The sequence below is a fragment of the Rhynchophorus ferrugineus genome, unplaced genomic scaffold (assembly GCF_030347505.1).
Source record: "Rhynchophorus ferrugineus isolate W39M unplaced genomic scaffold, kcgeb_rfMv2 rfM1, whole genome shotgun sequence".
In the NCBI taxonomy this organism is placed as follows: Eukaryota; Metazoa; Arthropoda; class Insecta; order Coleoptera; family Curculionidae; genus Rhynchophorus; species Rhynchophorus ferrugineus.
This window is the reverse complement of record NW_027472580.1, coordinates 7,389,002-7,403,984: the sequence shown is the minus strand read 5'-3', so window position 1 is coordinate 7,403,984 and position 14,983 is coordinate 7,389,002. Positions and strand designations below refer to the sequence as shown.

Sequence of the window (14,983 nt, the reverse complement as noted above, 5' to 3'; positions counted from 1 at the left end):
ACCGTGAGAACTCGTCCAGATGTCGCGTCCAATAATAATAGGACGAATGCTTGTCGTGTGTGAATCACTTTAATATTTTATTAATTACCACGTCCATCGCTATCGTCTGCAATCCATCACTTTTTTTTTATAAACAAAACTTTTCCATTTCCCGGTAATCGTGACACGGATTGTCCTCGCGACTCCACGGCGATTATTATACGTCGATTTTTTTTATTTCCAGACTAGACGAACATCTGATCCAGAAGCACAATTGTCGCAGGAACGAGTACAGATGCGATTTGTGTCCGAAAGCCTATTCGGACAAACCCTGCTTGATCAAGCACCGAGCTGATATACACGGCGAGACCAAGAAATACCACTGCGAGAACTGTCCCAAGGTTTTTACTGATCCCAGCAATCTCCAGAGACATATTAGGACCAATCACGTCGGTGCCAGATCCCATGCCTGTCCCGAATGCGGGAAAACTTTCGGGAGTTCTTCGGGATTGAAACAACACACTCATATCCATTCATCGGTCAAACCTTTCCAGTGCGAAGTGTGCTTTAAGGTAAGCGATATTCATACTTTTAATTATTCTTGCTAAGTCTTCAGTCAAGTATTACATCTCTGAAGAATATTGTGGTTCTTGATTTAGTTTTTTTTAATTAATTACTTCTTACATTAGATCTTTACATTCTTTGTACTTACCTTGATAGGCAATCAATGAGAGTACTGGATTAATATATCAGTATGTATATCCCAAATTAAAATAAAATTAAAGTAATTAAGCTAAACTTACACTTATATACTAAAGAAGTTGGTTCGCGTGTGGTTTGGTTCGCTGCAATCTTCTGATTTCATGCTTGTTGTCCAATAGCTGTTACCATTGCTTCCATGTTGCTACGATTTATTTTATATTTTAAGGTGAAATCTTTGACCATTTCCATTTTTTGATTTTGAGGTCATGGTGCAGGCCTTTGTTGGTTACCGTAGCGATAAGCATTGGCCATTAATCGTTTAACTTTGCTCTGGGTGCGTTGGATTATTAGTTGTTTGATCTTTTACTGGAAACTCATGTTTGCGCTCCAAATTAGCTTTATGATTGACTGATAAAACAATCTCTTTGATTTTAGGACAAGTTGTGAGTATCTTACGACTAACCAGTACAGTTGCTTGACTTTGCGTCTAATCTACTCTGCTTTTTGTCTAACATAATGTTTCCAATTTAATCGAGATGTGTACCGAGGTATTTAGCTGATTCTGCTTGAGGAATCGGGCCTCCGTCATGTGATATAATTAAGTTTTTGTCATTTCTCTGCAGAGTAAAATTCACGTGGACAGAGCTATTAAGCGGTAGTTTCCAGTCTTTCGTCCATTTGTAGATTTTGTCGACTTGCTATTTGTACTTTCTCTTCAGCCTCATTCAGAGATATATCTTTTGCCATGATTACTATTTCCATGGGAAATGTTCCAAGTACTATTTTTGTTGTTGGGATATTAACAGTGTAGAGCATATGCAGGAGTGGTCTCAAGACACTACCCTCAGACTACTGCTGAAATAGGTTTAAATGCTGAGAATGTCCCTTCATATGATACTTTAAATTTCCTATCGAAAAGATATGATTTCAGTAGTCTACAGTAATTCCACGGTAGCAATTTCTTCGTTTTGTAGATTAATCCCAAATGTCATACCAGGTCAATAAGTTGTGAGACGTCCAAGAATATTGGAGGGCGGTATTTCTTGTATTCGAATGCCTTTTTAACTACCACAGTAACTCCGTATACTTGGTAGATTGTGGAATATCGATTTAAAATCAATTAGTAATAATACGTTTTAACGACAGTTTCTCAAACAATTTTGATATCGCAGGTAGTGACAAAATTGTTAGGTTTTTTTAGCTTCTTTCTTAAACAGGCATTGAATATGTTTGCCAACATAAACATTGCTTTTCTTTTGCTGTTATTTTTTATAATATTTGGAGAGAGTTGTTTTTGAGAAGGGAAAATCATGCCCTGATTCTACAAAGCTTGAGACCGAACTATATTTTTAAATTGACCAGTAAAAGTTTGAAGTTATTTTGAAATCATTTCATCATTCTTCACTAAATCTCTCTATATTTGGCGCTCGGCCGCAGCTCTTCTGGCCCCTGAAAACTTCTTCGATCTTGAGCCATGTTTTTTTTCGGAGCTATGTTCGTGGTATATTATATCCAAAAGTTCTTTGGTCACTAAAGATTATGAGGAATTCTATCGCTTTTCATTCAACAGATACTTCCAAACCGATGTCATCTGCATATGTAAATTTGACACTTAATTGTACACTTTGTCACATTTTAAATCAATATCTTCATTTCTAATTCGGTGTCAGAAATAAATGTAAAAGTTGCCGTAAGCGTCGCTTCCGAAAAATGTCAGACTTTAACAGTGTTCAATTTTTGGGGTCATACAGGGGGATTGATAATACAAGCGTTCAAAAGTGGTGGGTTTTAGTTTATTTTACTTTACAAATACTTGGGTTCAGCAAAACAGGCGTGTGGTACCTTCTGAATAGAGGCAGTATTACAGTATTAAATTAAAATCCCTCTCTTTCGAACGCTTGTCTAGTGAATTCTTCTGTATAATTCCATGATTTGAGCACTGTTACAGTCTTAAAATCAAAAACTCCTACCTCTACTCTAATTCTATCCAGTTGAGATTTCCAATTCAAATTTGGTTGACAAACCGTTCTGCAAGATGCCTGAAGACATTTTATATCTTCTAGGGGAACATGTTCAGCTTCTAAAGCTGTCCAAAATCCGGTGTAGACAGTTGATAGAGGGAAAATAATAAAAATGACAATCGCACGTTTTTCACATTTAATTAATTCCTCTATTTATATATTTGTGTGGTGTAGCGTACCTTATCTATATAACCTATATTATGTCTAAATTCCACTTATTCTTCTCGGCTACTCTCCTCACGAGCTCTTTCAAGTGTCATTTGTTTGATCCTCATAATCACCTCTTTGACAATTAATAGAAGACTGATACCTCGATAGTTGTTACAATATTTACTTTCACCTTTTTTTGGAAACAAGTGTATTCATCTGTTAGATTGAAAACAAAATAATTTGTTAAAATGTTGGTGCTATGGAAAATGTTACTGTTATGTTAGGAAAACAACAGCGTCAAATTTCAATTTTACGCAGGTCAATGCAAGCCTCCAATGGCGTTTACAATACAGTTACTGAACTTAAAAAAGAAAAATCTATCTTTAACATTAGGAGTGATATATAGTGCCATTATATTGGATTTGTTGTGCCATTTACCATAATGCTGTTATTACAGTAGTGTCACCAATATAGAAATAACACTCTCTTAACTTTTAACATCGTATAATAAGAACTACAACAATTTTTCATACAACCACTACGTTCGTTCACTAAAATTTCTTTTTCTTTTCAGGCGTACACACAGTTCTCCAACCTCTGTCGACATAAGCGGATGCACATCAACTGCAGGCTACAGATCAAGTGCGTCAAGTGCAACCAATCATTCCCCTCCAGCGCAGCGTTGTCCAAACATAAAAAATATTGCGACTCCACCAATCAGACGCCGACGTTAACCTCACCGCCTCAGCTTCCGATGGCCAGCAGCTACCCGTTCTATCGGCCCTCGGCCGTTCCTATTTTTCCGTTCCCCACTCAGTTCCCGAACTATCAAATCCAGCAGATGTTCCCGTCCGCTCCCGCACCTAGTTTTCTGCCTCCTTTCTTTCTGAATCAGATACCTCGACCGAAACTGGAGGAGGAACCACCACGAAAGAAGGTTAAGATTGAAAGCGATAAACGAGACGCCATGGTGAAGGAGAGATTTACACCACCTAGATTACCGAGCATCACCGAGAAAGTCAGTCCCCCGACGGCGGAGGAAGCCGATTTGACGCCATCACCAGCCCGACCTAGTGTCATGACACAATCCAGAGAAAAGTGCGTGTCTGTGTCAGAAGATGAGACGCCCAAAGATTTCACAATATCCCGTCCTAGTTCGGCTACGGCCAGTGAAGATGGAGACCAACCCCTGGACTTATCCGGCTGGAACTCAACTCTACGAACGCCGGAGAAGCCCGAGAAGAAAGCCGAGAAGATACGAAGCCGCTCACCAACACCTCCACCGGAGGTCAAGGAGGAGAAGATCGAGATAGTCGATTTGGAAGAACAAAAAAAAACTTCGCCGGTCACCCCATCGATGGTGTATCCCAGACCGACCTACCCGATGATGCTGGAGATGTACCGGTCAAATTTCCCCAACTTTCAACAGGCCAATGACAGACTGTTACCATTTGGACCGCACAGATTTCCATTTTTAAACCCATCCCTGCATCAGCGTTTCGATTTGCTGAGACCAAACCTGCAAAGTTTTAACCCCGTCAAGTCCTACCACGAAGCAATCCATCCCCAGAACCAGGGCAAAATCAAGGATAGATACGCGTGCAAGTTCTGCGGGAAGGTCTTCCCCAGGTCCGCGAATCTGACCCGACACTTAAGGACTCACACGGGCGAGCAACCGTACAAGTGCCGGTACTGCGAGAGGAGCTTCAGCATCTCCAGCAATCTGCAGAGACACGTCAGGAACATCCATAACAAGGAGAAACCGTTCAAATGTCCGTTGTGCGACCGAGCATTCGGCCAACAGACCAACCTGGACCGTCACCTGAAGAAACACGAGACCGAGGATGGAAACGGAGTGGTAGCCGTGGCAGATTCACCAGGAAGCAGTAACGAGAACGATCGGGAGGAGGCGTATATCCGACTCGACGAAATCCGGAATTTTGTCGGTAAAGTCACCACCAACGTCCAAGACTACTACAACCCCACCAGGTTATACACGCCTCCATTCCAAAACGACATAGACGTAGTCGGAAAGGAAGACGATGACTCGGAGGTGTACTCGAACGAGTCGGTGGAGGAGTTCTCCAAGAAGGAAACCAATAAAGAGGTTTTACTCAATAACAACGATCAACCCATAGAAGTATCCACTTAGTAAAGTAACCGTGAAATTGTAATTTGCATTAATCTGTGAATATTAATATTGTGGTAGTTGCATTAGAGGAAATGAATCATCTGTGTTATATATTTACGGTTACTTTGGGAAATTTCAATAATCATTTACTAAAATGTATATTTCCTTAAGTAGCTGTATATAGTTATATATGATTAGTATTATATTTGTATATAATTAGTTTATAAGCCTGCATAATATTATAAATATTGTGAATTTTTAAAAGTTCCTACACATGCATAATTTGTTAATTATTAAGCATCCTTAAGCACCTTGGGTATAAAAATTTTTAACAATGCACATTTTGTAAATTATATTCATACTTATATATATTCAATGTAATTTTATCCTTAACTATGTAGCGTATTAAAGCTTCCCTGTACATAGAGGAATTTAAGAAGAAGTGAAACGGATTTTCTTTCGGAGAAATAATATAATTTGTTGAGAAATCTACGTGTTTTTAGACATCTTATTGTTTTTAGGTTATTTAGCAAATTATTCCAGTTTGTGACTCTAAGCCAAAGTTTTTTTTCTTTACGTTATTCTTTTTTTGTTAATGTAAACTGTAGCGGATAATTTTATGGAAATATTTTATTTTTTAGTTTTAAACAGTATAGAGACGTACTATAATATAGTTTATAATTGAGGTTACAATCTACAAGGCATTTCAACCACTCATGTATTAATAGACATACTCCACTGATTGTAAAAATCAAGAATAAATAAAATTTATTATATTAAAAATGGTTTATTATTTTAGTTTTATAAATTCACTATCATTATTAGTCTAGTCAACCAATACAACACTGTTATAGGCGATCGACCGAAGCTGTACTGGCCTCAGACATTGTTAGCTGTTTTTTTTTCAGATACTTTTCCATGATCTTAATTCATATCTTGTTCGGAGACCTAGTCTTACTTTAATCGACGTCTCTAAATTTGATTCCCAAGTGTCCACCGATTTTCGCATCCTAAACAATTGACTTCACTTCTAATTTGATCTCGGAGAAAAACATGAACGGTTTGTCTTAATCAGCGCATTTGGAAAACATCAAGCTTACATATATCATATTTTCACAATGTTAAAGTCTTGAAACCATACAGCCAATTTTATAATTTAGCCTTAAAAATTCAGCTTTATGTCTCATGGTTGTAAAACTACAACTTTATATTTCAATCTAATTCCGTTTTTCTGATTTCAATTATCAGACGAAATTATCTGGTCTGGATAGTCTTTGACTTTCAGCAAAATAACTGGTTTTTCTTTTTCAATCGCACAATTGATTTTTCACTTGTCCGTTCTTGAATAATCTGATTAATTGAGTTTTGAACTTCTATATCGAAATTATTGTGCAAACTAAGATATGTTGTAACATTCATGGTTAAGTATTACTGCAGAAAACTGTATATTATATTAGAATTAACACAGTAAATTTTAAATAAACACTTAATATGTGAAAGTAAATACTGATCCATTTATAATAATAGGTCAACTGAAAAGTCTCCGGCCTGACATATAGATGGCGCTAATAGAATTAAATCCATATGTCTTTTAGTTAGCCCTAACCCTCGAAAGACGCGTGTATACATTTGACAGCTGTCGGATTATTAATTTGTGAATTAAATATATATTTCAATATAGTTTGTGATAAAAAGGAATTTCGTGTGTTGATAAAATATTACTTTTTGTAGGGAAAAAATTCAGTTGAAGCAATAACTTCGCTTGATGCCGAGTTTCCGGAACTTTCCCTTTCCCCAGGAAAGTCAACCATCAAGAATAGGTATGCTAAGTTCAGACGTGGTGAAATGAACACCGAAGACGGTGAACGCAGTGGACGCCCAAAGGAGGTTGTTACGAAAACATTAAAAAAATCCACAAAATGATTTCGAATGATCGTACTAGCAGACACTCTAAAGATATAAACTGACAACAACGACGAGTTGATGATTCGGAGCAGTATTTGAAGATTACATCATCATCGTTTCACTCCGAAGTCCAATCGACAGTCATCCGAGTGATCTACACAGGATGAACCCGCTGGGAAAACGTAACAGTCGGCTGGCAAGGTTATGGCGTCTGTATTTCGGGATGCGCATGGAATAATTTTCACGAAAAGCGAAGGACCATAAACAGCAGCTATTACATAACGTTATTGGACAGTTTGAAGGACGAAATCGCCGAAAAACGACCGTATTTGAAGAAAAAGAAAGTGCTGTTTCATCAAGACAATGCACCGTGTCACAAGTCAATAAAAACGATGGCAAAAATCCATGACTTGGGCTTCGAATTGCTTCCTTATCCACCATATTCTCTAGCGACTATTTCCTGTTCTCAGATTTCCAAAGAATGATCGCTGAGAAGAAATTTTCGTCGAATGAAGAGGTGATCGCCGAAACTGAAGCCTATTTTAAAGCATAGGACAAATCGTACTACAAAAATGGTATCGAAAAGTTGGAGGCTCGCTGTAATCAGTGTATCATCCTTGAAGGGAATTATGTTGAAGGAAAAACATTAACTTTGCCAAAAATATGTATTTGACTATGGTGGGCCGGGAACTTTTCAATGACCTGTTATAAATCTCTTCATATCCTCATTATCAGTAATCATTTCTATGATCGTAAAGTCGATTGACAAAGATGTCCAGATCCATCTATTAGATCACAAATCGGATTTTAATATTGATATATTTAGTAATATACAAGTAGTGGTCTTTATGAAATTGCACGATTGTAGCGAGCTCTGTTGGATTTTTCTATAACTAATATAAATATATTTTCTATCTGAAAATATTTTTCATATAGTTTATATATAAAATAGAGATAATAAATAAACATTAAATGTGCATTATTTAATTATAAGTATCACAACAACAATAATGCTTAACAGGCGAAATATTTTTGATAAAAAAAACATTTTTATCAAGAGAGTATTTTGTGCATTGCATTAAGAGTTTAAGTTATTTATTTTTACAAAATAAACTGGACCTTCAATATTGCTCTTGCATTATATTATTATCTACGATATAATCTTATTTCTCTTAGGTTGTCATAATTTTCTACTACATCTTTCAATATTGTGGCCTCATATATTGTTTGTAATACTTGGATATTAAAAAAAATTCTTGTGATTTTAGTGTATACCTAAAACATATAGATTTTGAAATTAAAAACAAAGCCAGAGGTTTGTTTGCTATAATATATTTGTAATGATACAATATTGCTTAATTTGAAACGCTTTTGTCGTCACCTTTTAAACTGGAAACCTGTATGCCCAACTTACCAAATTGGAAGAGATTTTGGCCGCTAGATGACGCAACATATCCCTTCCGAAGGGAGTCTCAAGTCGACTCATAAATATAATGCCCAAATAATACTCTTTGTTGACAATTTACCCTGTTATTTATCTGTTGTATCTGTCAGTATTATTAACAAACAATTAAAGATAAATAATTATTCAATTAATCTTAATATTAAATAATAATTTAATGTTAAATATGATGCATTTACGTAAGAACGCAAAACTATATATAGACATATTTAGTTATTATATTATAAAACAATTAATATAATCCTAGCAAGCATGTCTGTAGATACAGATCGTTGGCGTTTAAATTTATAAGTTGCCTTGAAGTCTTAATAAATGGCAACATTTAAGCATAAAAATTATGGTAATGATAAAAACTGCAACATACTCAAATGTATCCTATATAAAATATATTTTATTGCATTGGTATATATACAAGTCGAATAAGGATCAAAAATAAAAGAACATTTTAATGAATTTCGTATTAAAAAGCTCTATTTATATTAATTCTGCCCAAACAACGTATTGACACATGAAAGAGCTTGTCAGCAAGACAATAAGGTACAAATAATTCTTGGAAAAGATAATATCTCATGACTATTTCTGAACAAGTTTAAACCAATTATCATCTACATTTTCCTTCGATTATATAGCAAAGGGATCCTAATTAAAAAATAAGTGATTCAACATTTGATATTCTTTAACATTAAGAAAATATGTTGTTTGTATTTCATCAAAATAATAAATTAAAATATAATATAAAGAAAAATCAAAATATGGCCATGAACTGGAAATACACAATAATAAGAAAAAAATAATGAAATTAGAAACATATATTGACTAATTATGGAACCTAGAGATATATGCACTCTCAGAAAACCTTCAGTCACCATCTGTTAATGATAATTATTGCATTTCTCAGCAAATACGTGAGGAGGTCGGATTTAAATTAATAAGATACTTGGTCATATGAACATTAGTAATTATGTAGTAATATTAAAAACATTTTTACGAAAAAAAAATTGAAATGGCTTCAAAAATAAATAAGGAACTCACTAAAAAGTAAAAAATAATCAAACTTAGATTTTTAACAGAAAAAAAAGTTTTAAAATAAAATATGTATATAATAATCGTTGTAATAACTAAACAAAAATAAATGAAAAACTTATATAACCTATCTACTACACGCTTTTTATATTCTACTATATACGCACGATTTAGGTTAATACCAACCTAAACATATTTATTTATTTACAATATTATTTTAACTACTATCGACACATTAAACGCTACTACTTGGTAACATTGACGTCGATACTGAGGAACAAATAACAATTGTTTTGTTCGTTATTTAATTTTGTGTCTGTGTCAAAAACTTATACTCATAAAATACTCAATAAATGTATATATACTCAATGTATATATACATTTATTGTAGGGTATATGTGTATATACTCAATAAATTATGCACTAATTTTATTAATTATCAGAATGGGTAGCCCAAGTAAAATTATGAAACAATGAGGAATAAAGAAACAATGTGGAAATAAGGAACGTTTCAATCCCTGGGGTCCGTTACCTAATCTAGGTGATTTGACAAATGTTTCAATCAAACTAGAACAAAAACAGTTGCTGTCCGGTTGGGAATTGAATCCGCGACCTCCGGATGTGAGCTTAACTTTCTAACCATTACACCATAGAAACAGTTGCCTACAGTGTTTCTACGATTTCGCATATGATGTGGTTAGTGCTGAAAAAGCAAACTGAATATCTTTTGCACTGAATTACTTTCGATTTTCCGTCATGTTAGTTCAACAATAACATTATGCCCAAATATCTGAATATTTTAGCTAAAAAATATGTGAAAACATTGTACGTGCCTTTGGAATTTTAAGTATTCCCTAGATTTTCCCCCTAACATCGTGACTTGGTTCCAACCTCAGAAGTGCACCCTTTCGAATAAAGAGAATTTTGAAAACAGGTCCATAATTGATGGAGAAATCGGCGAACATACATTAAAAAAATATATACAGCCGAAAATAGAACCTCTTCTTTTTTTAAATCGGTCAAAAATAAAATTATAATATATATAAAAATAATAAAATAATTGAAGTATGTATTAAAGAGAGTAAGTAAGTAAGAATTTATAGATTTTTTTAGTTAAAGACCTATTTTTGCAAAAAAATTATTGCAAAAACAATTACCAGGTTAATTGGCAACGGCTAGGAACAGTGTACTTATTTAAAAAATCTATTAGTAAACTGCTTAAAATTAATTAATAACTGTATATTAACACATGTTAGAGCCGTTCGTTGTATATAAAACTTCACTTAGGCATTCACAGAAGGACATTCTAGGCTTAGTTAGAATTGGGCAAATGTGTTTCAATACTTAAGAATGAGTCAGTGATCAGCAGGCTGTAATGTAGAGTAATCTGTGTTCTCTTAATTTACAAAAGATAATATGTGATTTAAAATCATATTCTGTTGAAGAATAGCCTAAAAATATTTTTGCTGTATGCAAAAAGCTAATAATAATAGAAATAATAATAGTCACCTGAAATCAAACACCCAGCAGACAATTAGTAGTAGTGTCATTTCTGTCCATTCCTCAAGCAGAATTAGCTAAATATCTTGAAATACATCTTGGCGATAGATTAAATTGGAAAAATCATATTAGACAAAAAGCAAAACACGTTTGAACCAAAATAAAACTATACTGGTTAGTCGAAAGATACTTTCAACTTGATCTAAAATCAAAGAGGTTGATTTATAAGACAATCATAAAGCCAATTTGGACCTATGGGGTGCAAATATGGGGTTGCACTAAAAATGCCAATCAACTAGTCATCCAACGCTGTCAAAACAAGGTTCTTCGATTGATTACCAATGCCTATCGCTACGTAACCAACGAAGAACTGCATGAAGACCTGGAAATCAAATGGATTTGCGAAGTTATCCAAGATTTCATCTTGAAACACGAAAGAAGATTACCAAAGCATACTAACGTGGAAGCAATACAATTGCTGGACAGCGCGCAGGATGTCAGGAGATTGAAGCGAACCTAACCACATGAACTTATATAAAGTGTATACCTTTAGTGTAAACTATAGCTATAAGTTATTATGATTTTATAATTGAGCAATACATATTGCTATATTTTCTCGCACTCGTCTTGCTTGTGAATCCATGTATCCATGTACAAATGAAATGTAGTAATAAATTAATTTATAATTAAAATTCTACTAAGCGTATCTAATAAAGATAAATTGTGATAAAAAATTGTGTCTATTAATAGTCTTATTATTCTAGAGGGCCCGCAAATTATGGCCTTGCCTAATTTTAGAGAGATAAAAACATGAGAGTTCTTCACCATTTAGTAGCTTGTTTATATCTAGCAAATCCTGCTTCAATTGCGATCCACCGATTTATCCACCTAGATGGAGTAAATATTAGCGTTCCTGCCCTGGAATATGAAATGATCATTGATTCAAATTGCTTTCCAGTTAATTTTATAAATAAATACTAATATGAACAACAAAAAATCAATGTTTTCTAAAGTATCTATAGGAGAGACTGGATTATTTTCAGCTAATATGTTATAAGAAGTGAAACACCTTGTATCACAAAGCAATATAATAACGCCTAGTTGTACTTCGTGAGCTGTTCGGCTATTAATTAGATACCTTATTGTTTCCTATTTTTATTATTATTTGCATTGTAACTGCTTCTGTGTTAGAAAACCTATATTAGCTATCTTTATTGAATCTATCCTAGCCGAAATGACATTTCGGAGACCGCGAACTTTCTGCTTTGTTATATTGTTTGCATTAACTTTTATGGATAATAGCGGGCAGCTGGAGGTTCTGTTTTAAGATGGACTTAAATCGTAATTACTTGCCACGAACTATCAACTACTTAAAACTAGATTAAATTAATACATTAATGTGGAATGGTAAATATTTGTTAAGTTATATCTGTATTTACTTTGAGGAGGGTATTTATAGAGGTGTTCTAAAATTTAAATAAAACTTTGTTTGGCAAATCAATGATAACCCTAAACAAAAACCGATTTACAGCGGCAATTCTAAGGCTAAGAAAAACGGAGTTATGCGCAACGAAGAGAGTCCATTGAATTGATTATTTTATAAATTATTTTACAAAAAGGACAAATGTCATTGTGTTTTATGTGTGCTTTCAATGAACTATATAACAAGTCAATTGAAAAGTCCCCGGTCTGATACTTAGATGGCGTTACTAGAATTAAATCTATATGTTTTTTGTTAGTTAGCCCTAACCCACAAAAGATGCGTGTATCAATTCAATTATGGATAATAGCATTTTGAGTGAAGAAACTTTTGTTATTGTGAAAAAAATGGATAAAATGTGATTTCGCGTGTTGATAAAATGTTGCTTTTTGAAGGGAAAATACAGTTGAAGCAAAAACTTGGCTTGATGCTGGGTTTACTGATACTGTCTGAGGAAAATCAACTACGAAGGATTGGTTTGCTAAGTTTAAACATGGTGAAATAAGCACCGAAGACAGTGAATGCAGTGGACGTCCAAAAGAGGTTGTTACCGACAGAAACAACAACTGAATGAAATACCAGACACTAAAGATATCAACCGAATGTGTACATAATATCATTAGCGAATATTTGAGTATGAGAAAGCTATACAATGAAAAAGCTACACAGTAAAGTGTGTGCAGCGCTTTGACCAAAAAACAACGACGAGGTGATGATTCGGAGCAGTGTTTGAAGATGATCAAGCGTAATAAAGCCGAGTTTTTGCGTTGATATATGACAATGAATGAAACATGGCTTCATCATTTCACTCTGAAGTCCAATCGACAGTCATCCGAGTGGACTGCTTCCAAAGCGTGGGAAAATGCAACAGTTGGCTGACAAGTTTATGGTATGATGAATGGATAAACAAAGGACCATCAACAGCGACTGTTACATAGTGGTATTGTGGACGGTTTCAAGGACGAAATACGCCGCCTTTGAAGAAAAAGTAAGTGCTGCTTGAGGAGGTGAATGAATTGCTTCCTAATCCACCGTATTCTCCAGATCTAACTCCCAGCAACCATTTCCTGTTCTGAGGAAGAGGCTGAATGAAGAGGTGATCGCTGAAACTGAGGCCTATTTTGAAGCAAAGGACATACCGTACTACGAAAATGGTAACGAAAAGTTGGAGGGTAGCTGTAATCAGTATATCATCCTTGAAGCTGATTATGTTGAATAAAAAACTAATGTTGCCAAAAAATGTGCTTTTCTATGGTAGGTCGGGACTTTCGATTGACCTGTTATAACATACAGGTTAGTTTGCACAATTCCAAGAACAATTTTGCTACTGTTTAAAGTAATAGGGAATATAATGTGTTAACAGAAATATTAGTGGTGGTTTCGGTGCTTTGCAGTTTGTTTTTTTATGTTATATGCGCTACATAGAAGAGAAAATTTCGATGATTGAATTAGTCACGCTGAAAGAGTTAACCAAAGTTATTAAAACTGATATTAACCCTCGGAAATCATCAGGCTACGATTTAATAACAGAAGAATTACCTCAAAAACTAGCAAGAAAGGGAATTATAAAACTCACCAACTTGATCAATACAGCATTTAGATTAAAACATGTCCCAGGCATTTGGAAGAAGGCGCAAATTATAATGATCCTAAAGCCTGAGAATTCAACAAACAAAATAGAATCATATAGACGTATATCACTGCTACCAGTAATATCTAAATTTTGAAAAACTCCTGTTGAAAAGAATAAAACCGATCATAGAGAGAAAAAAACTAATACCAACACACCAGTTTGGGTTTATTAACAAGCACTCAACTATTGACCAGCTCCACAGAATAACAGATCTTATTGAAAAAGCCTACGAAAGAAAAAAAGTATGCTCAGCTATATTTTAGATATAGTACAAGCTTTCGATAAGGTTTGGCATGAAGGCCTTATTCATAAACTACAGAAAATGATACCAAAACAACAAACCGAACTATTAAAATCATACATTACAACCAGAATGTTTAGAGTCAAACAAGAAGAAGCTTAGTCTACAATAAAAGAATATAAAGCAGGTGTACCACAAGGAAGTTCACTGGGACCAATGCTTTATCTATTCTACACTCGTGATATACCACAAACAGAAAATATTACGATGGCTACATTTGCTGATGATACTGCGATTATAGCTGTCGGAGACAATAGTTAAGAAGCCTCACGAAAACTACAACAGGCAAGTGATAATATAAATAATTGGACACAAGCTTGGAAATTAAGAATTGATGAAAGCAAATCTGTACGTGTACAGTTCACCTATAAACAGACCATACAAGCACCCATAACATTAAATAATACTATCATTCGATATAGCAATAACGCTAAATATCTCGGAATGAATCTAGATGCAAAACTTCGCTGGAAGGAACATATAAAGAAGAAAAGAAAAGAACTGGAATTGAAATATAGGAAAATGTACTGGCCAATTGGAAGAAAATCACAATTATCAGTACATAAAAAATTGCTATTATATAAGAAAATATTGAAACCTATATGGACATACGGCGTTCAATTGTGGGGATGTTCTGCAAAGAGTAACATAGTAAAATACAAATTTTTCAGAACAAAGTCCTGAGGGGTATTGTGG

At 34.5% G+C, this 14,983-nt stretch overlaps 1 protein-coding gene across 4 annotated transcripts in view; it reads left to right on the top strand.

The window, feature by feature from the left end:
* LOC143203208 (transcription factor hamlet) overlaps window positions 1–5,545 on the top strand; it is a 240,499-nt gene extending 234,954 nt beyond the window's left edge. For all 4 annotated transcript variants that reach the window (XM_076415357.1, XM_076415351.1, XM_076415366.1 and 1 more), the window contains exons 6-7: window positions 224–551; window positions 3,427–5,545. In XM_076415357.1, coding sequence (XP_076271472.1) covers window positions 224–551; window positions 3,427–5,004 — 1,906 coding nt within the window. In that variant the 3' untranslated portion in view covers window positions 5,005–5,545. The remainder of the gene's footprint in view (window positions 1–223; window positions 552–3,426) is intronic.
* Window positions 5,546–14,983: the final 9,438 nt, after the last annotated feature.